At 37.1% G+C, this 22,547-nt stretch overlaps 1 protein-coding gene across 2 annotated transcripts; it reads right to left on the minus strand.

The window, feature by feature from the left end:
* Positions 1-2,203: 2,203 nt before the first annotated feature.
* Positions 2,204-21,595, minus strand: LOC103723735 (two-component response regulator ORR21-like). Of its 2 annotated transcripts, none has more exons than XM_008814752.4 (6): positions 20,944-21,595; positions 14,476-14,628; positions 13,996-14,397; positions 13,697-13,773; positions 9,805-11,036; positions 2,204-2,612 (listed from the first exon to the last, which is right to left on the minus strand). In XM_008814752.4, exons 1-6 carry the CDS (start codon positions 21,113-21,115, stop codon positions 2,579-2,581), a joined length of 2,070 nt encoding a protein of 689 aa, XP_008812974.2. In that variant the 5' UTR covers positions 21,116-21,595; the 3' UTR covers positions 2,204-2,578. The 2 variants fall into 2 exon arrangements, with proteins under 2 accessions (XP_008812974.2, XP_008812975.2); XM_008814753.4 differs by having other exon boundaries at positions 9,801-11,036; positions 20,944-21,594.
* Between the last annotated feature and the right edge of the window lie 952 nt (positions 21,596-22,547).

The raw sequence follows: 22,547 nt of genomic DNA on the forward strand, positions 1-22,547 counted from the left end.
CCGGCGTGCTTTATCTCCGTGGACTCCGTACCAGGATTCCCCCCCGGGTCCTCCCTAAGTTCCGCACTAAAGTTCCAAGCCACCTTGCTCACGAAGCAATGGAACTTGATTGGTGCACTGCAATGCTGCCATCAAGTGAGAAACAAATTTGTTCTTAATTTTGGACCCACTGGAATTGTGCCTTTGTCTTTAAACTCCGTACCAAGATTCCCTTGAGTCTTTCCAAGTGTTCCACTGAAAACCCAGACTTGCTAGCCAAGCAATTGAGATTGATTGGATCATCGTTGGAGCTGCTACCTCATGGGAGACAAAAGTGTACTTGGTCTGGGGACCCACCAGTAGTAAAATTTTCTTTTCAAGCAGTTGCATTTGAAGGTTTGAGAAAAGCTATAGTTTTCTGACTACCGATTCAGATTAGACCCCAGCATGAGGCATGTGCTATGCACTCATCTCGATAGCTAGAAGTGTGGAGTCTGGAGTTTCTTTTTGGATTGGATTGAGTGGATTTGAGGTGTGAGGTGTGAGGCATCTTGTTAATGCTTCTTAAAGCTTCCTATATGGCCTGGCTCATAGACCAACCTAAAATCTGAGCTGGGCCTAGTTTCAATTGACCAGCCTAGAATTTCGGCCTGACCCTGATACGAAAATAAGGTCCATAAGCCTAATTTCAGAGAAATCGGCGCAGGAGGAGGACTCTTCCTCCTCTCCAGTCTTCGATGGAAGCCAGAAAATCTAGCCTCCGCCATCTATTTAACAACCCCCGCCACCCTCTCCTATAGCCACACCTGAAAGTTTCTTTCTTCTTGTTCTTTGGGTTTCTACCGTCGTCCGCCACCTTCCCTGGGGCCATCATCGAACCTTGCTGGAGACAAGGTAATGGATGGATAAACAAGATCAAACATCATCGATGAGGTGAAACAGGGCCTCAAGAGATGATCAAACATGGCTTAGATGCAACAAAAATTATGTTAAAAGGTCAAACCTGTACTCTTCATTATCACAAGGCCTCAAGAGAAGATCAATGCAACTCTGGTGGATAAATCTTACTAGTCCAGATTTAGCCTTTCTAGTTCTCCATTATCTCTAGCTTTCTAGGTATTGTTTGGATTCAAGCCTTATAGTTAATTTATTTTTAGTATTTATTTTATTTATTTTCTTGCTTTCAAAATTATTGTAAAAATATATATAAAAAAAATATTCTCCTGGAAATTCTAAAACATCTCAATTCGCATCCATTGTGATAAGAAATCTTGTTATGGTCATGCTTAGTTTATCCTAGAAATTCTGCAAACTAGGTTGTCTTCTACTCCCACATATCCTTGACCTATCACTCCTACAGCCCCCTAAGGTTAAACCTTTCTTTTTCTACATACTCATCCTGACCTAGCGTGACTAGATCCCTAGTCCTCTCGGTCTAGCCTTCACACCAACCTATTAGTGAATTTCATCCATTGCCTCTCTAGCTTCAGCAATTGTTACTGCTTCAGTACTCCCTCCAAGTGCTTGACCCATCCCCAGTCCCTTCTCTTGCAACCCCCACCCGCCCAAACCTAGAGGATAACATCAAGCCCTCCTTATTCTCCTTTGTCTTTGCCACAAGGGCTACAATCGCCCCCCAAAGAACAAGACATCAACGACAAGCATAGTCAGATAGCACTTCTCCATCATCTTTGTTGAGTAGATAATATTGAAGCTAGGTAATGAAGGATGGAACCATTAGAGGCATGGCCATATTGAGTACGGACGAGTTTTTGGATATAGTCAAGGGCAAGATGACAGAATGGAGAGAGGGCAAGAGCAAGGGGGAGCTTGTAAGAGAAAAGAACTCAGAGAAATAAGAAAATGAGCAGTACAAAACAAACCACCCTCACAGGCACTCATACAAAACTATTTTTAAGACCACCTGAAATTTCGGTCTTTACGGTCTTGCGGAATCAGCAAGCATTGGTAAGATAGCAGAATAGCAAAAGCAGAAACAGAATAGCAAGCACTGGTAAGATAACCTAGATACAATCAACCTGCAATCAGAGTCAGCTAATTTAGTGGAACATACCGAACAATCTTACTAATTCTTGCAGGAATCTGATATTTCTCCTGCTTTAAGACAAGTTATCAACTGCTTGCATCGCTTGATGATCGATGTTTCCACCAAACTAATTATGATTTCTGGTATAGATCAGATCGCATACTATACAGCAGCAAGTCGTCCAGCTTGTTTGCGCTTCATTTCCACTATAGAAATGGATCAGTTTGCATACCATACAGGCATAAATTATTCTACCAAACTAACAATCTAAACGATTTATAGAGACGTGACCTGAATTCTACAATGCCATTAAAAACTACCATACAATAGAGAAATTACTTTCCTTTACGCCCATCTCCTTGTCAACGACCTGGGAAGAAGCACAGGAGCATATAGAGCATTTACCTCCCTATGAGCATTAAGTAGCAGAGATTGCTATATTCAATCTCAGAGACAACATTAGGATAAAAGCGTATAATTACTCATATACAGATAATATAATTTGATGGGCACCCTCAATGTTGATGAGGATAATGAAGCAGCTTCAGGACTTCAGGATTTCAGGTAGCATCCTGCCAACCCATCCCTGCAAAGAAAGCAATCCAGTCAGATTATTCTAGCATGGTAACCTTGCTCAAAATCACAGGAACATGCATATACATGTCCAAAAATGAATACATCCTTTCGAGTTAAGAACCAAGGGCAGCACATGCCATGCAAAATACCAATCAATTCAACACCCAGAAGCAAGAAAAGCTTGTCTGTTTGCATGGCTCAAAACATTTTACTCGACGATCTTCAGATTACATAATTGGCGACATTGTTGGATACACATTCACCACAATAAAGTGGCAAATGATCATGCTCAGACTACTATACCAAAAATTGCATGCTTAAATGTTATGCACACAGATTTAAGCAGATCTTGGTAGAAAACTTCAGGATGGCTTGGATTATACCATATTTTAGACTCTGTACTACATACAGTAAACATCCTGATACATCAATGATTTCACGTTTTAACAGATCATTACATCCTATCATAAATGTTTATCGTGCTGCACCATTAGTAATGCATATGTGCAAACTTGAAAGTTTCGAGCAGTTGCTCTTCAGTTACATGATAGAGATTCCAATCTCTTTCCTAGGCTGTTGCACCAACTTCAAAGATATCTTCTGTAAAATCAATTGTGCATTAGACATGCACCAAAAATTGTCCTGGCCCTACAGGAGTCCTTCCAGCATACTGCTTGGTTTTGGAGAACTAAGAAAATATTTTATATTATCCCATGCCAGTTAGGGACCAATAAAGCATGCATACCATACAATATGGTGCCAATAATACAAAAACATGGCACCACTAAAAGATACCAGAGATGCTAAATGACTTGGTGGAAACATTTCTCTTGTGCATTAAGGTTACATTACTGGCTTTTCATGGGATAGAGAGACCACTTTAAACAAATCCATCACTAGGATATACTAAAGCTGCATTGTGGTTTCTAATAGACGAGTGCTAGACATAGGTATCGAAAACATGAACAACAGGACAAGAGAAAGAAGAATTAAATATTCAACTTGGGTAGCATCAACTGCATCTATGTGAAGTTCATCCAGATGCCATCCCGTGTTGGCCTTTATAACCATGTATCATATGATACAATGACTGATATGACATAACACACATCAGCATGAATCAGTATAACACACGCCCTTAAATGATGCAAGCAAATATGTGCTATAGTACATATGGAATACAATATGGAGTAACACCGAAACCCCTGCCAGAATAAACCTGCTTAAAGATTATCAGTTTCAGATATAGAACAGCAGTCATCATTAAAAATGTTAGCCTGATAAAATTAGCACCTGGGGGTTTCTTCGTAGCCTCCCAAGTGGAGTCATGCAGTAAATTAGGCAATCGGGTCCCATGTGAATACTGCAAGCAAAGGATAGTTATGACATTTCCTCCAGCTAAACCAGCATAGGAGTTATACCGACAATTAGGAAAACTTGGACATAGCCTTAACTTATGACAATTAGTTACATATCTTCAGTGGGATCTGCCATCAATTAATGCCACCATTTTCGACCACAATCGAGATGATTTACTTTGGTTCCTTTCAAAATGCCTCTCTACCTGATCTCCATATTTCCCTCCTCTGGATATCTAGAATTTGCAGCAATAATATAATTGGTCAGTTACTAGTCCTTTTTCTGGGTGGAATCGAGGGGATAATATGTGCCTCCTTGAACTTTCTTTTTCTTTGTTTCGGTCAAGACTTATAAACATTGTTGATCCTTTTCCTATCAGTTTAAGCTTTTGGGAACTAATCGTTCATTAAAATGGTGGCAGAGGTCAGGTTTTGCTGGAAGTCATGGATTTGAATTCCCTTGAGTTTGGTTATTTATGTAATTCTCCCTGGTTGTCTGTTATGCCCATCTTTCTCTGTCTTGACTCAATTATGCCCCAACATTCATGGTGAGGGCTGCATGTTAAGGTGGGGATGGGGAGTTAGGCATGATTTACATTGCTGACCTTTTCCCTATCCACTTAAGATTTTGAGTTCTAGTGGTTTCTTGACAATTCAAACCATCTTCCTTCTCCCTTTGATTTTCTACATAAGCAGAAGTTTATATGGTGATTTTGTATGGGTCTTGATGTGTGGGTTCATCCTGCTAAATTTGGCAAAAATATCGTACCTTATAGAACTTCAAGCTAACTTTCAAGTCATTCAGAACTGTTCTGAGCATTGTAAGCTTGCATGTAGAATTGATTGATCACAAAATCTCCTCCTAGTTATCAAAATCAGTGTCTCCCTTGCCATCCTAATGTTGCTAACTTCTGAATGGCTAGGCAAATATGGCTCTCAAATCAATACATAGTCAAATGCTTAAGCGTCAACTTCTCTTTCAAAGCTTGTAGTTCCATATTATAATACCAGGTATTGCAGCAAGTTTCAAATGGACTTACATGTCTTTCCAAGAGGACCACCAGTTATTTCAGGGATTCTTTACCAACTTTATGAATTCCATATTCACCTTTATTTTAAGCGCAAGCATTAGCCCTCTTTATTAGGGTCACCAAATTCCTTTCCCTCATTTCGAATTTAATATCACCAATTTGTTCCAAACTCCAACTATTGCCCATTGACACATGGAAATGGACCTAATTGTATTTCTAGGGTTGTTCTGGGAATTAATGCATGCCTTTCTTCTCAATCTCAAGAATCCACTTAGTGCTCTTAGTGATATATCTGTAGAAAACATTTGATGTAGTATAGATTCTAAGATCAATCATATCCAACAGGCAGGATTTGCTGTGGTCAACAAGAAACCAGCAAGCTAATGGATGCTGTAACTCCTTGCTTCTTTTTTACATTGCAGCCAATTTATACTCATTAGAAAGAACACTTCAAGACATATGAGTGATATTTCATAGTCCTTGGGCCCTGGCCAAATCCTAACACTTTTAGGGAACAAACATTGGTTGGAATATACAGTCGTAATTTAGTGATGAATTATTCCATTTTCTGCAAGCATTTAACCTAATAGCTAGGAGGCGTGGATACTTCAAATTGGATTCTGTATTTGTATTTGATCATATACCAATACTAGTCAAGGATGTCTAGGCATATGTGTTAGTACTTCAGTATCCTTTTTACTTTAATAATATTAAAAAAAGGATCTGAATACTTCCCTAATACTCAAAGTACTTCCTAGATAATGAGGTGTACAACGGAGAGATTTTTCTAAATGAATGTTGACCTTTTTAATGGAGACATACACACACATATACATACTTACATGTACATATACATACATATTAATACATATGTATGTATGTAGCATATATGTATACATAAGTACACATACACAGACAGACGTGCATGCACGCACACATATATACGAGTTTCGAAATCAAGGATTATTCTCTCTAGATTATGACTGTCAAATTTTCTACCAAGAATACCCTTCTTATGTATCTTAAGAATATGTTACTTACCTAATTGACTTTCTCAACATCAACTACCACAGATACTTTCTTCACCTTTCCTAATAACCTTTTTTAACTCTCAAATAAATTGGGCTCTATCTCTCTTTTTAATTCGACCCTCAAACAAATTGGCTATCAAATTCAACTCCTAAACATATTGAACTCGATCACTCTCTCTCTCTCTCCCCCTCCCTCCCTCCTTTCTTCTAACAAACATGCATTGCACATGTCCTATTGCTAGTATATATGTATGTATGTACATACGTATATATACATACATATATAAGGTCGGCGGAACCATCCCGAACCAGGCGGTTCCACCCATTCCGAGCCGTCCCAGTGGCTCACTGATACAGTTCCGATTGTAAAAACGATACGCTTGTTGGAGCCGAAGAAGAAGGAAAGAGAGAGCAACCAAGGGAGGGAGGGAGAAGAAGAGGTGGCGAACACTGGTGGAGGGCTGCGAGGGGCCGCAGCAGCCAAGGCCACGGCCCGGTTCTTCTGTTTCGAACGAAACAAGGTCAGGCCGCGGCTAAAAAATTTTGAAATTTTTAAGTGAAGTCGGCAAATTGCTTGTTGATTTCACTTAAGAATTCCAAAATTAAAAAAAATTGCGATTTTTAAGAAAAGTTGGTAAATCTCTTGCTACTTCATTTAAAAATCGCAAAATATTTTAGCCACGGCCAGACCCCTGTTTCGTTCGAAAAAGAGGAACAACAGCGGCATCGCCTGCCGCGGCCTCCGCCGGCCTCCCTCCCCTGCTTTCTCTCTCTCTCTTCCTCTCTCCCAGTGTCGTGCCCTCTCTCGGTACTAGCCCGGCATGGCCCATACCAAGTCATCCCAACAGAGAACCAGTACGGTGCCCAGTACCAGTTTCTCCGACCTTGATATATTATATATATGTATATGTATATACATATGTATATGTATATGTATATACATATGTATATGTATATGTATATATATATGTATATGTATATATATATATGTATATGTATATATATATATGTATATGTATATATATATGTATATATATATATATATGTATATATATATAATGTATATATATATAATATATATATATATGTATGTATAATTTTTAGTTTGTAGGCATTTTTAATGGTATAGATTGTTCCCAATAGTGTGAATCTTCGATTTGGACGCTCCAATATTGAGAGTAGATTCTCTTTATTGAGATGAGCATAGTCCATCTCATACACAATCAAACATACACAAACATATATGGATATATTATATACAAATATATATACCTATATAATCATATAATATCCCATTTTCTTAGAATCTGCCATATCACCATATTCAGACGATGCCATATTCATATCATTCTTCTATTTCCATGCTTTATAGCCTAATAGTATTTTAGTCATAACAGATACCTCTCAATAAATGTGCAGTCTAGAACAAAAGTAGCCTAGGGTTAGCATTATCAAGGATCTTTCTAAACTACTAACTTCCAAGAGAAGTCATTAGATCATGTAAGATTTTGAGAATCATTATTGAGTTTATATGGCAATTTAAATATATTGTCTTTTGTTGTCAACTCTTTTCTTGACCTCTCTACCATCCTTTTCAGTCTTCTTCATAAAAGTTCTTCTCCCCTGCACACTCTCCACATCCACCCACAGCATCAGGATTTCAGCCAACCTCATCACCATTATTCTTGCTTCTTGAAGGAGATTACTTGTCGAGAAATTCCAGCTGATGCAACAAACCATCTAATGCCTCACGGACCAGGGTTTCAGGCCAAAATGAAACATTGTCCATAATCTTGGTTCTTTTGATGGACCGAAATCAATCCATATAAAATATTTGCCATGCACTGACTTTTAGTCAAGAATAAGTCAAATCAGACAAATTAGCCCTATTGTAATTCAGACAACTTATTTAAATTAATACCCCGGTTTGACATCCCAAACAGTTCGGTGCATACCCATTAATGAGTACCATAGAGACCTCTTGGATACATGGGGGTCTGGCTCAATACAGGAAGGCTTGGTATGATACAAGGAGGCTTGGTTCAAGCAAAAATGATACAAACTACCCCCAACCCACTCTAATGATGTGTGGATCAAGCACTTCAGGGATGGATTGATGGTTTTTCCCAAACCTATCTAAAACCACTCCCAAATTGAGCGATATCAAGGTGTCACTTCGGAAGTGGGCTAAAGTGTGCTTTTCCCTTGTTTTTAATTATTTGAACGTTGAAATAAGGGGAAGATGGGACAGGTTGCTGCAAGGGTTTTCCCATTAGATTGACCAGTTTAAAACCATTTTTAAGCTAGAAACTTCATATTCCCAATTTATACAATTAAAAACATAAAGTCAGATAAGAAAATATTACTAAAAAAATTTAGAACCAAAGTTTGGAGCCAAAAAGGGTTGTACCAAGGGTGTATGGCACCCATTGATACCCTTTGCTAGTACGATCCTCAATATGGTGTGTGCCTTAACCATCCTTGGTCGATATGGAATGGATTCTCAATATTTCGAACTTTGATTAAAACAAATTCAAAAACAAGATTACCAATGGGTTCATGTCCAAGACGTCCGTCTCCAAGACCTCTCCACTTTAGGCCTTTTTTATCTAAGTGAAGTCCAGTCTGAAGCTTCAAGTCCAATTCCAAATTGGATATTAAAGTGATGTTCAATTATTGAAATTGATTTCTCTTTTGTTTTCTCTTCTAGACCAATTTTCTTTTTCTCTCTTTCTTTAAGAATGATGAAGACATGTGAACCAAGAGAAAGGACAGGTTTAACATTTTTTAATGTTCATTATTACTTAATATTAATGAATGCAGATACATGTTTACATATGTATCCATATTCTCGTATATATGTCTGTAAGTAATGTATAACTGTATGTATATCTATATTTATCTAAGAATAATATGGATATGAATCAAACATTAGTTATATTCATATTTGTTTAAAAAATATTTTTAGGAATTTGTCACATGCAATCAGGGAACACTAAACCGACCCAAACCAAGCGGTTCGGCCAGTACCAAAAGGAATCGATGCTAACCTGGGACGATTTGGCCATTCAGGTCAGTTCGGCCTATAAAAGTCTCCCCAACCTTCCCCACTCCGATGACTTCCCTCGAGGCTCCAACCGTACCCTAGCTCCTTCGAGCCTCTCTCTCTTTCAACGTTGGCCGCCACCGACAAGGTAAGTCCCCCCTTCCGCTCTCTCTCCCTAATAAGTTCTCTCCTTATTTAGGCAATTTTTTTGATATTGTTATAAAGTAATTGATCTTAATCAAAACATGATATTTATCAAGCACAGAACAGCACTTGCCTAGCGACAGGATCAGGCAACAAGACACATGGCACGTTATGAGCTCAACTGTCATCAGTCAAGCCTCAAGATCTAAGATTTATGCACAGGAATGCAGTCCTATGTCGCTTGTGCCTGGCGCACAAATTAACTCCATATCTGAAATAAGCTATTAGCAAGCAAAAGACCTGATGGAGTAGCATAGTTAGCCTAATAATCATATTTGATACTATGCTCTTCAAGACATAAGCACAATATGTCATTTACCAGAGATCAACTCTTTCTAATTTTGCAACAGACTAATGAGCAATGAATCTTTAATTTATCTTGAACACATAGAAAAATCCTTATCTATTAATCACACAAAAATCTGAGGTATTGATAAGAAGGATAAGCCAATAATGCAAACACAATCTGCATGATTTTGTTTTCCTATTTAAAATAAGAAATAAAGCAGATTTGTGGGACTTAATTACCTACTTGGACAGAACACCCATGAGATCATTCGAAGAGAAATGTGGTAACTTAGAATTCTCGACTCCAGAACCATCTCCAAAATCCAAAACAGTCTCTTGCTTCACTCTGACCCTTTCATTACCAATGCATGTATTCCAATGACTCGGGTCATTAGTTGGAGATTCATTGTCATCCACAGCAAACCGGCTGGGGATGCATGTACCCTTACCCACAAATCCAAGATTCCTCCCTCGTCCTTGGTCTGGCAATGCACTCGTTTTTGAGTCAGATCCTTGAATGCACAAGCTAGGCAAGTGAGTGGGCAATCTACTTGCTGGAGCAACATTTACTATTGAGTTCTGCACCTGCCAACCAGTGCAGCTTTCTGTACGAATTGAGCAGGATGACACCGATGGTGAAACTGATCCTGGAACTGAGTACCCATTTAGCACACCAACATTCTTCAAGTCTCCATTTGAGACTTGTTCCATATCCAATGGTACATTATGTGACTGAGAAGATATCAGGTTGTAATCCATGACTGTGCTGCTGTTAGTATAGTTAGAATTTTGATTAACAGGAAGAGCATTGCTCCTGACCTGAAAGCTTGTGGATGACAGAGCAGTATCCACTGTAGAGTTCGGATTTATCGGAACATGACTGTTCCCTATCTGGAAACCATTTGATGACTGCGAGGGAGCTATAAGACAAGAAGGTTGTACATTAATTGCATGATTAGATTCTGGCAGCACAGGGTATGGGTGTTGCTGTTGTAACATCTGCACCAGCAAGTTACCACTCTGACTTTTGTTCACTGCCCCAAGATTACCAGCAGTACCTGTTGCACTGAATTGATTACTAGACCAAGCTGAAAAACCAGAGGACATGTCTTCAACAACAATGTTGGACTGAGGGAGCTGCTTCTGTGTACTGGATTGGCATTTCAATAGAGGTTGACCAAATGCCACTCCTTGTTCAACAGGAATGCACTTATGTGCTCGCATCGAGGCATGTAGGAGAACTGGCTGATCAACTGCTGGCAACCCTAAGCTGCCTGAAGGTCGGCCTAAGAGCTCGACATGCAAAGCAGCTAGAGTTTGTGGTGGAATTTGACCTGAAGCAGCCAAAGCTTGGAAATCAAATCTGCCCAATGAGCCCAATTTGGCATTTGGTTCTACAGATCCACAGAATGAATTAGGAAGCACGCTCTGGTTTTGAGCAACCCCACTTAACCTCTTCAAGTATAGTCTGAATTTCTGCACGTTTTTACCAAATTGCTGGTGAAAATTTTGTTCATATTTTTCAAGAATAGCATAAATATCTTTTCTTTACCCTATAAGCACGAGGTGCATCTTTGTAATGAATAAAGCTCAGTAGAGTAATAACAGAAAATATAAATCATTGAGTATGAACAGGCATTCTATGCCATATTGGTATTTGCAGTTTATAATGAAGTAAAAGCATCTAAGTCATCTTTTGAGAATTACCCATGAAATGAACAAATGGCTAGTGAGGGTTTTATGATTAAGTAATCTGATGTTCATGTGAATATGTTTTAAAAAGTAGCTTATGTTATGATTTTTGTCATTACGCTCATAATTCATGCTTCAAAGATAAATGAGTTCCCTTCACAAAAAGCTTGCTTCCTTCTATCTCATGTTATGATGTTTGTTGTTAGGCCTATGATTCATGCTTCAAAGATAAATGAGTTCCCATCACAAAAAGCTTGCCTCTTTCTATCCCACTATAGAACTAAGTTAATAGACACCTTTGGAGAATCTGCTCTCAGGCTGTTCCCCTCATTAGCATGTCTGCTACTTAACTCTTCCAGACAAATCACATAGGGCAACCACTTAGAAAGCAATATCACACATTTAAAGGCATAGAAACTAACTTTGAAAGCTGTACCTTCAACTATGGCTAACTTGATGTTTCAATCAAATTCCACCATAAGACTGCATCAGAATGGCCCCTAGCAAGGAGAATGTCCTCCTTGAAATTAATGGCACGAATTTGCTCAACGTTTTTTACAAATGGGATGGGAGAAGAAAAGTCAAATATTGGCATGATGAATCAACTAATATACTACAACTGTTTTAGCAAAAAATATCTTAAAATTCAGAAAAATTATTCAATGATGCAAAAGGAAACTATAACAGAAAGTTGAACATCAAATTGCAAATCATTAATTAGCTTCTTTAAACTTTCTGTTTGATTTCCTCATCAATCTCTCCTTTTCATACAAGTCTTAACCCAAGCTTGCATGAAAAGCACAAAATCAACATAGAACTGACCAAATTGATACCTTTGAAAACATATAGCCAAAGTTACTTGATCCACTAGGTGCGTCCTAGGTGCTGCTAAGGAAAGCTTTCCATTTCGAGCTTCCAAGCAATGATTCTCCCTCTTGGAAGGATATTTCTTTCTTCATTGGCAGTTACTTCATAATTGATGAGTACTTTAAATTCTGTGATCACTCAGGCTTCAGAACAACATTCTCTTGTTATGAACGAGTTTTTTATGAGATATAACAGCTATTAGATATTTTTTATTTTTCCTGTGTCCCTTTTCACAAGCATTATGCTATTAAAATAATAATTTTCCACTTTTAGCTGTTGCCATTGTTCTTAACTCACATATGCACAAGAAACATCCCATGTTTGTAATCATAATTCTACTGGCTTTTGCTACTAGATTCATCAAATCACGTGCTTAATTTATTTTTGGCCAAATATGAAATTGTATATTAAAAGTAACTATATCATCTTTTAATGTTACCAAAGTACAATAGTGCATCACTCATATTATCACTACCGTATAATCTGTTTTTCTTCTTCATGTGACAATAGGTTTATAAAAATCTTAGGATTTTTAAATTGTCAAATAGACATTATTTACTTTGAAAGGCACAATTTGTTGAACATATTTCATGGTTGCTACATTATAGTACCCAATATTCTTAAATTGTCACATTGACATTATTTACAGTATATGGGCTTGGTATGGAGCTGTAACGAGACATGGTACAACTACTGTGCCAACTCTAATAGTACACCATACCAACCCATCCCATATTGATAAGTTAATGATACAGGATCCAGTGGCAAGAGTATAAATCTTGATTTTATCAATATTATACATTATTTATATGTTCACAACGACATTGTATTTGACAATCCGACTAAAATTATATAAAAAGCTAGAGCAACTTAAATGAAATAAGATCTGTCTTGTGGAACTTGATGAAGTTTAAAGGAAGTTGACCTATGGGATCCCATTAACAGACCAATTTTACTAGTCAAAGAGTCAGTACTAGTCACGTTATGGTATTGTTAACCCTGTCTATAGGCTAGTTTCTAGGCTCAAGTTACCAAATTAAACTTTAAATGGAGTCAGATACTTTGCCAAAATATGGAACTACAGATCAATAAAAGGATACATTGGTCAAGAATCATTTCAGGTAAAGCTAAGCATAAGAATAAAACTTCTAGAATATTTTTTTGCAAGCAATGAATTAGTAGTTTATACCAAAACCTACTGAACAATACAGGTAATACCCTTAATCACCTGATGTACGTTTCCAACTAGCATTCTTGGCAAACCTGTTTAGCGATATATATCATGATTTTGTAGAATCCGATCAGTGATCACAATATTCTAACTTCATTTGTGCCATGACAGATGGGAACAAATGAGTATTTGAGACACCAGAGTTTTTAAAAAAAAGGGAAAAAGAACTCTAGGTCAATGAGATACCTGACAGAATTGAAACATTATACAGTCCAAATTGTAAACAGGAAAAAAATGCAATAAGCATAACCCCTTTAGTTTTACTTACCAAAGCTTGAAATAACTTCCCTATGACAATTAAAATCATCTACTTCCAAAAAAAATTTATTTGAAGTTAGAGTCAGACCTGCAAATGGCTTGCAACATTTTCCCTAGTCAGGCCAGGAACATTCATCAATTCTAGAATTCTCTTAGGGACAGCCTCTGTGCACAGTTGAGAAAAATCCATCAATAATGCATGAAGTACATATTTGCAAGCATGCGTTTCAATGTATAATCACAGAACCAAGTTCAGTTACATATGTGTGTTTGCACATGCATGGATTATATATATGTACAAGATGGTTTTCAGACTCCAGCAAGATGTCTTATGATTTAAATTATATCGTAAACTAAAGAAAAAACCATGGTGATCAATGTTCATACTGTCAATGCCAAGTTGATTCACAGCACTGACAAATTGCTGATGGAGCTCCACTGACCATACCACACGTGGCTTCTTTGATGCAGAAGGATCCTCGTTGTCCAGTTCACCATCATCTTCATCTTCTTTAGCATCTCTTTTCTTTTTCTGAGATTTCCAAGTACCATCTGTTCCATCATTCACTGATGAAGCATACTCAGTATCATCAACAGCACGTCTAAAACGATCAGATTCCTCCATGGTACCTGAATGTTCAAGATCTCTATTTTCGTTCCATTTTTTTCTAATAACATGCTGCCATATGTTCTTTAACTCTTCTATGCGTACAGGCTTAATCAAATAATCACATGCCCCATGCTTTATCCCTCTCATCACAGCACTAGTTCTCCCATCAGCGGACATCACTGCAAATTGAAAATCTAGCAGGTTATATCCTAATTGAAAAGAAACTACAAAAAAATAGTAAACAGAATATTACTCACTAATAACAGGAAGATCCATTTCAAGTCCAACAAGTTCAAGTAGCTTATATCCATCCATGTCAGGCATATGAACATCACTTATCACCACATCATAACCACCTTTCCTTTCTCTAAGAAGGGATAAAGCTTTTGTAGCCTGACAGCAAGTTGTAACTGCAAGATATTGAAAATTATCATCACTATGCTAGGCAGCTATAGACTTGCATAAGAAATTAAGAAATGATCAAATTAGTTGATTATAAATTCAGAAAATAAGTTAAATCACCAACAGGCAATTGACATAAGATTGGAATGCCATTGTCTAAAAAAAGAAATTTTTACATATATACCCTCCTAAATATATGAAATTGTATGAATAGCCTCGTAAAATTACTATTTACTTGTATATCCTTCTTTTTTTTCTTTTTTGCATATATACCCGTACCATCTAATGTCGTTAAAAATAAATAGCTTAAAACTAAAATGACTGATATACCCTTATGAGTAGATATGCAGAAAAAAGTTATAATGGTATATACGCAAATAGCAACTTTACAAGGGTATTCATGCAATTTCTCATATTTAGAAGCGTATACATTCAAAAAATTATTAAAAAAAAGATCAAAACTCGGTTAGAACTTGCTAAGTTTTTTATGATTCAGTTGGATCCACAGCTCAAAAAAAGATTGAGCTACATTGTCAATTTTCTTTATAAGATCATGACTCGGTCAAGTTGGAATATTAGGTGACCATTTTAGTAATCCTATTCTCCATTTGATTTTGATATAATTATCATTATTAAATCTATGACACCTATATATTCTTCATTATTTTTAAAAGATTAAAGCATATCAAATTTAAATTCATTATAGATGTTTAGACTATTATAATATTTTTTAGTGATTTGTAACTATTGAGTTGTTTTTTTTTAGGCAAGAATTTCGTAAAAGCAATATGATTCATTCTATAAGAGTTGATATTAACATGAGATCATGTGACATGATAATATTAATCTTTTTTCGTCATCTTTTTTTATTAAGAATAACAGAATTATCTTTACTGAATTTTGATCATTTTTATGGATTTTTTTAAATGTATACCCTCCTAAATATGTGTAATTGCATGAACACCTTTGCAAAGTTGCTATTTACATATGTATCCTTATAATTTTTTTTTACGCATCTACTATAAGGGTATTTCAGTCATTTCAAATTTAAATCATTTATTTTTTAGCGGCGTTAGATGGTATGGGTGCATATATATATATATATATATATATATATATATATATATATATATATATATATATATATATATATATATATATATATATATATATATATATAAAGAAGGGTATACATACAAAATAAGTATTTTATGAGGGTATACATGCAAATAGCAATTTTACGAGGGTATCCATACAATTTTGTATATTTTAGAGGGCATACATGCAAAAAACCCCTAAAACAATCTTGTATTGCAACCTTGTGCAAAGTGAAAGCAATGATGAGATTGTACTTTATAGATCAATGGAGGCACAAAAATATGCAGGTATTTTGTGCATAAAATGAATTAGCTTCCAAGGAGAGCAATAGATAACTTATTCATGGTCCCTTTCTACAAACAAGGTTATGTTTTTAAACCATGCACTAGTAATCCAGCATTATGCAATCTTAGCAAATTATAGAAGGATTCACTATTGGACTGAAATCATTTAAATAGCATCCAGCAGCAACACATTGGAAAGCATTATTTATGCTTACTAATAAGCATAATTAATAAACGAGTAGCTCAAAAAAGGGCCATTAAGTAGGATATAGGTACCAAATTTTACCAATCTATATTGTAAGGTACATATTTTACTGAATAGATAGGTTATGGACTCTGGTTCTGGTGAACTACTTGTTTCACCAAATGCTTAAAGCTACTAATGTAAAATCCAGGACCTGGAATAAAGTTCTAAGTCAACAAGGACTAGATGTAGAATGGTAGTCAAACAAGTTGGTGGACCTCAATTTCCCCAAGAAATTTGCAACTAATGCACTAAGCTACACTATTTTAATCAATTCTCTTTCAACCTAAACTAATTTATTTGCTCAATGGTGTACAAAAATATGTTAAACATGTACAGTTAGTCTTTAACTAGTCGGCGGAACTAGACACATAAATCATCTTTAATAGCTCTTTGGATTATTATTTATTATGTGCATTTCATAGTTCCAAAGTGTGGGGTCATAAATAACATCAAACAATCATTTGTGCTCAATACAAAACAAAAATCTTAAAACTGACAAAAAACAACTAAGTGGACATTTGATTATAGGCACATATTAACAACCCCATAATATATATTTGGCATAATAATGTTGATGTATGGAATATATATATATATATATATATATATATAACGGTATTATTGTGGAGTAGTTTCAAAACCATCTAGAATAGAAACAAGATTGCTCAAGATGGTTACAAGGATAAGACAAATTATCACCATGCATAGTCCATATCAAAAAGCATTTCAGCAGACATGTGTTAGTATATATTATTCTAAATAATGAAACAATTTGGCACAGATGGTGCATAGGTATGCAACATATATCATGCCAAAAGTTTGCAGGCACAATGTATCATGGATATGAAACAGCACAAATGCACAATTAAATCCTCCATCATCAAATTGAAATCACAAAGCACTTCATCTTTGCATTGTCCATCCAGAAAAGAGACCAAGTTTTGACACCTCTTACTTCAAATGTGGCTTTCTGAATTACTAATTTGTGGACAATGTTTCAAGATTCTCCTATTGAAGATTACAATAATATCTGCTTTCCGTCACAAATTGATGTTCTCTCACAAAAGTATGTGCACCTTCTGTTCATCACTTGATGCTTTTTCAACCTCCTTAGTTCCTTTAACCATATGCTCTAACAACTACACTAATTTTTGGAGGAGAAGAATTTGATTTTATCTCCTTTAATTTGTAGTAGACACTTATCCTCCATGTTTGGCTTGGAGGTTTCTGTAGACGTCGAAGGATGAACAAGAGTTGAATTTTTGGTCATATTACACAACTCCAATAGCTTGTACCTTCCCTTGACATCCATTGCCATTACCATATTTATTCATTCTCATGACGGGCTCATAGTTGAAGGTGAGACTCAGCACAACGGTAAGGTTGCTCCATTGTGCCCTGGAGGTCATGGGTTTAAAACACGGAATTAGTCTCTCCACATGTAGGCAATGTTGCATACATCTGACCCGCCTTAGATCCTACAATGGCAGGAGCCTCGTGCACCGAGCCACCCTTACAAGGGCTCACAACTTTGCATCAGCATAAGGTCCAACTCACCATTCTTGAAGTGGGACAACAAGGTTGTAATGCCACTTGATGTAACCTCCAAGAAGGAAATGGACCTCTTTACTGGTTCTAGCACAAAAAAGGTTTTAATCTGATTCAAAAATGTTCCCTTTCTATTGTACAATAGCAATGGGCACAAATTACAAGGGTAGGATATAAGATAAGGCGAGAAAGAGAAGCTATTGACAGAAGAAAGGAGGGGAAAATGACTAACAGAGAAAGAGAATGAAAGCCCTTGGTAGAATTAATTTGGATCTTTGACGGGCTTAGAGATTTTCTTTCTAAGACTGGAGAGCAACCAGCGCACATTTTAGGACTTATTTGCAAAGACTATGACTATTCAACTAATGAAATTACAAGTGAGTCAGTCAATATTGATTAACAAGAAATATTTTGCATGACCAAATTTTGGTTAACTCAAAAAAATCTCATTAGGCTAATTCATATATTGGGCATGTGATTTTCAGGAATAAGCCCCAAATGATCTAACATGAGTTTCAAAGTTAGGCTAAGCAGGTTATCATTGGCTTAGTGTGCCTCAAATTACTTGTACAATAAAGGAGAGAAGTCGGAAAATGTATAGGAAGTCCAGATTAAGTACTGCAGGCCCTCAATGAATGTGCTATTTTATCAGTAAATATTAATCCAATCGAGCTTTGCAACGGGTTCTAACCCACATGTGGAGCGAAGAGCTAATTAATGCTAAGGAGGCCATTAAGTGTTTAGGCATTAGTAGTCCCTTTATTGTCTGTCACAAATTACCCACCAATGATTGAGTTCATTTCATACTTAATATCTTGGAAAACATGTTTTTCTGTTTGATAATATATAGGGCATGAACATGGTCATGTGGCTTATGATTGGGTTTGAGCCACAGAACAAGGACTTTCTGACTTCAGGTTTAAGCTTATGGTTACTTGTTAACTGCAAGTGTATGAGAGTTGTAAGTGCACTCAACCTTGTTCATCATATATAGGATCTTTAGAAGCCCGAGGAATGAAACAAATATGTACATGTTTAAGTTCATCAATTGTAGAATATGAAACTAGTAACCAAATTCACTCAATGTAGACATACAAAAGACCACTTTGTAGGAGACTGAGACGCTTCAGAACAAATTCTTCATACTAAAAAATTCAGCAGCCTCATTGTTTGAGAATAAAAGGCTTGTGAACAAATTCATTGAACTTGGAAATTCTACAGGCCCCCTTCTAGTAGTTGGAGTGCTATAAGGCAAATACACTGAATTCAGCATACTAAAAGGTCTAATCATGGAAATCTAAGAATCTTATGACTGAGTTCACTGGGGCTGAAAACTTTAATGGCCTATTATGAGAAGCTACAAGCACTTACCTAGGTCCGCCTAACCAGGTAAACTCTAGTTATCACCTTAGCAAGCCTTAAAATCTAATATGAAGTCTAAAAAAAGCTGTAGGTGGTTCATGCCTAGTACTTTAAGACCTTGGGTTTCTTGTTTGGTTTCACATCAAACTATTATCTTCCAATGTTAGAATTCATCATCTCTAGATCTTCATGAAGTACAAATTAAACATTTTCTGGCTCATTCTATCTCTGGAGGAAGTTCTATGTAAATCTGCATACTCAGTGGGAATGGAATTACACTTTTACGTCAACATCTCAAGCTTTTCATCAACCAGATGATTTTTTTTTTCTCTTCTCCACTCCCTAGGGCTATCAACTTCTAAACTTTTAAGCATTCTTCTGCGTGAGAGAATTATATTTTTAGTTTGTCCATTTACAAGCTCTTATGCATCACAATCTACTTTTAAATAAAATTGTTGCTGCTAAATCCGGACCGAGGTTGGAGCGCAACTCAAAATTACCTCGAAGTCGGCAGGAACCTAGTTGGATGAAGTGGCCGAGGTGTGCTAGAACTAGCTTTCTCCGGGGATGGCCTGCAAGAAGTCCGCTTGCCGAAGAGTTTCCGAAGGGGACCCTCCGATGCCTAAGTTAGAATAGAGGGACAATAGTATAGAAGGAAGAAAGTTCAGCAGAGTATAGTTCTCTGTGAATAATAATGTAAGTCATCCCTGAGGTCTCCCGGACTGCCTCTTCATATAGGGTAGCCTGTTTTGTCGTTTACCTAGAATGATGTGACGTGCACTAGTGGTCAAGTGTACATCTATAGCATAGATGTCGCTCTGCGTGGGCGGCATACGGTCCTCGCTGCGCATCAATTGCAGAGCTGCCACAACGGCCAGTCGCTGTCACGACAGCCGATTGACAGAACTGTCAGTCCTTGTCAGCACGTGTTGATTGACTCGTCAATTGGAGACGAAGTTGCTCTCATCAGTTGGTTGGCTCCTCAGCTGAGGCCGACGTTGTCCACCTCGGTTATACCAAGGTCAAAGTCGGTCTGGTCTGAAGTCGACGTATCCAATATTTTCCCCATCAGGAATAATAAGTATTCTCCTCCATCGTTCTAAACTTTTTTGCCCATGACTTTAACCATTTCAGTTTAGTATAGTACAATGTGATGATTGATGGATATTTTTAACAATTACCTAAGCTTACATGAGTTATGCTACCAAAATTGTGGATCCCAACTAATCTTTGCTTGGTTTATAAATGCCCAGAGAAAAGTTAAACAGATCCTTTTGTTTCTTGAAAGATGGCCAATACACTCGATAGATGACAAGGAATGGTCAAAGGGTTTGTCAGATATGATTCTCAATTTTAAACGATCATGTCTCTGGGACTTACCCTCGACTTTGTGTATCCCTAGGGAAAAAATGGACAGACTTGTGCATTGTGGGGTGACCAAATGTCCTCCGAGTACAAAAAGTGAAAGACACTGGTAGCAACAAGCTAATAACATCAGCAAGTAGTGTTCAAAGTTCTAGCTTTACTTCATGGTTTAATGTATTTTATTTCAACACTTTGAGGTAGATTTAATCCATATGGCCTGCATATTATCATCAGAATATCACATCAGGTCATCAAGCCATATTTTTTTTCAGCAGGATAATCAGTCTATTGCATTAAATTATGATAGTCCATAACATCCGCCATGCATCAAAAACATGCAGAAGCCATCACTTCCTGCCATTCTAAGCGAAAACTAAAAAACTGATCTCACTAAAGTACAGGGCAAGGAACATACTCACCATTGTACCGGCACCTCTGTAGCATGTGTTCCAAAATCCTCAAGCAAGTCACATCATCATCAACCACAAGAACCCTCATCCCCGCAGGGAACTGCTCATCATCCACCCTGCAGGAACCGTAGCTGCTCGCCGTGCTCGAACTCGAACCCGGCAACTTCTGAACAGTAGCCATCACTTCAAATCTCCCTTCAGACACACCAAACCTACCACCTCAACTCCCCCCTCCTCTTACCAACCAAAACCAAATCCACCAGATCCATCTCTTCTTGGAACTCCACCAGATCCAGCACTCCAGATCGCTCCAACCGCCGCGAGAACCTATCTTTCCACCGGAGAACTAGGACTGCGCACCTTCTACATCGAATTGAAGCTAGATCCGTGGCGAAATCAACTAGAACCACTCCGGAGAGCTCTGAAGCATTCCGAACTCTCTTTCGCGGTCAGAACCGGTGGGGCATGAAGCCGTACAGAGAGAGAAGGGGAGGAAGAAGAGACCAAGGACCAGAGACGAGTCCAGAGGAAGGCAAAAGAGAACACGAGAGAGAGATGGCTGCAGTGGAGAAGGCGAGATGGCCCCCCAATTAAGCTGCCTTTTTGGAGGCCACTTTTTCCTTACAATAAGAAGAAGATATCTCGGAGAGAGAGAGAGAGAGAGAGAGAGAGAGAGAGAGTGGTTGCGCGTGCGCCTTTAGACACGGCTCTAATCGGGTTGGCGGAGAGGATATGGGCTGATCTCTTGACCTTTTTGTCTGAATTTTTTTCAGACTTCCTATTTTTCTAATATGGATACTTAGCGACACTCGTGTGCCGGCACACTCAGTTTTGCACCCTCAATGGTGCAGGGTCTAATAGGTGGGGTCCATATGGTTGGCGGGATGATCGTTTACCATCTTTTGAGAGTTTTGCCATTTATTGGGAGGTGGTAAAGGCGCGGGGGGGGGGGGGTGGTGCCTTGGGGGATGGTGGTATTAAGATAACTAGTTTTTTATAAGTATTCATCTGATTTGGATATAAATATTTTTTTATATAAAATTATTAAATACTTGAGATAGAATGGGAAGAAAGCTACTTGCATGTCTTCCCTTTTCTTTTTTTTTGGTTGAATATGTCAACAATCCAGGTGATGCCTATTATGCAGAGATGTCTTGGTTAAACATGGCCAAGATGGAAATATATAGTTAAAGGAGAGACCACAATAATTTACTATAAAAAGAGATGATAAAATGTTGCAAGATCAAAGGTCAAGATTTTAGGAACAAAAATATAGAAATCTCGGCTAATATAATAAATAATTAACTATAATTAACTATTAATTAAATAATTTTTTACATTTTATTCTTGTAAATGCAGTTGATTGCATATTTATCCTTCAAAAATCGCTATTTACGTAATATCCTTTAAATTATTCTGTTTTTATAGTGATATCTTTCATTGTATTTTTGACTAAAGGTGTCAAAAAGAAACCATTTTAAGTATAAAAGGATAGTATTACCCTTTTATATTAATATATTTGAATATATTTAATATTTAAGCTATGTTGTAAAGAGCTATATTTTTGCGTAAAATGTTTAAGAGTATTAGTGTAAAAGGGTAATAAAGTTATT

Source organism: Phoenix dactylifera, chromosome 8, assembly GCF_009389715.1.
Source record: "Phoenix dactylifera cultivar Barhee BC4 chromosome 8, palm_55x_up_171113_PBpolish2nd_filt_p, whole genome shotgun sequence".
Taxonomy (NCBI): Eukaryota; Viridiplantae; Streptophyta; class Magnoliopsida; order Arecales; family Arecaceae; genus Phoenix; species Phoenix dactylifera.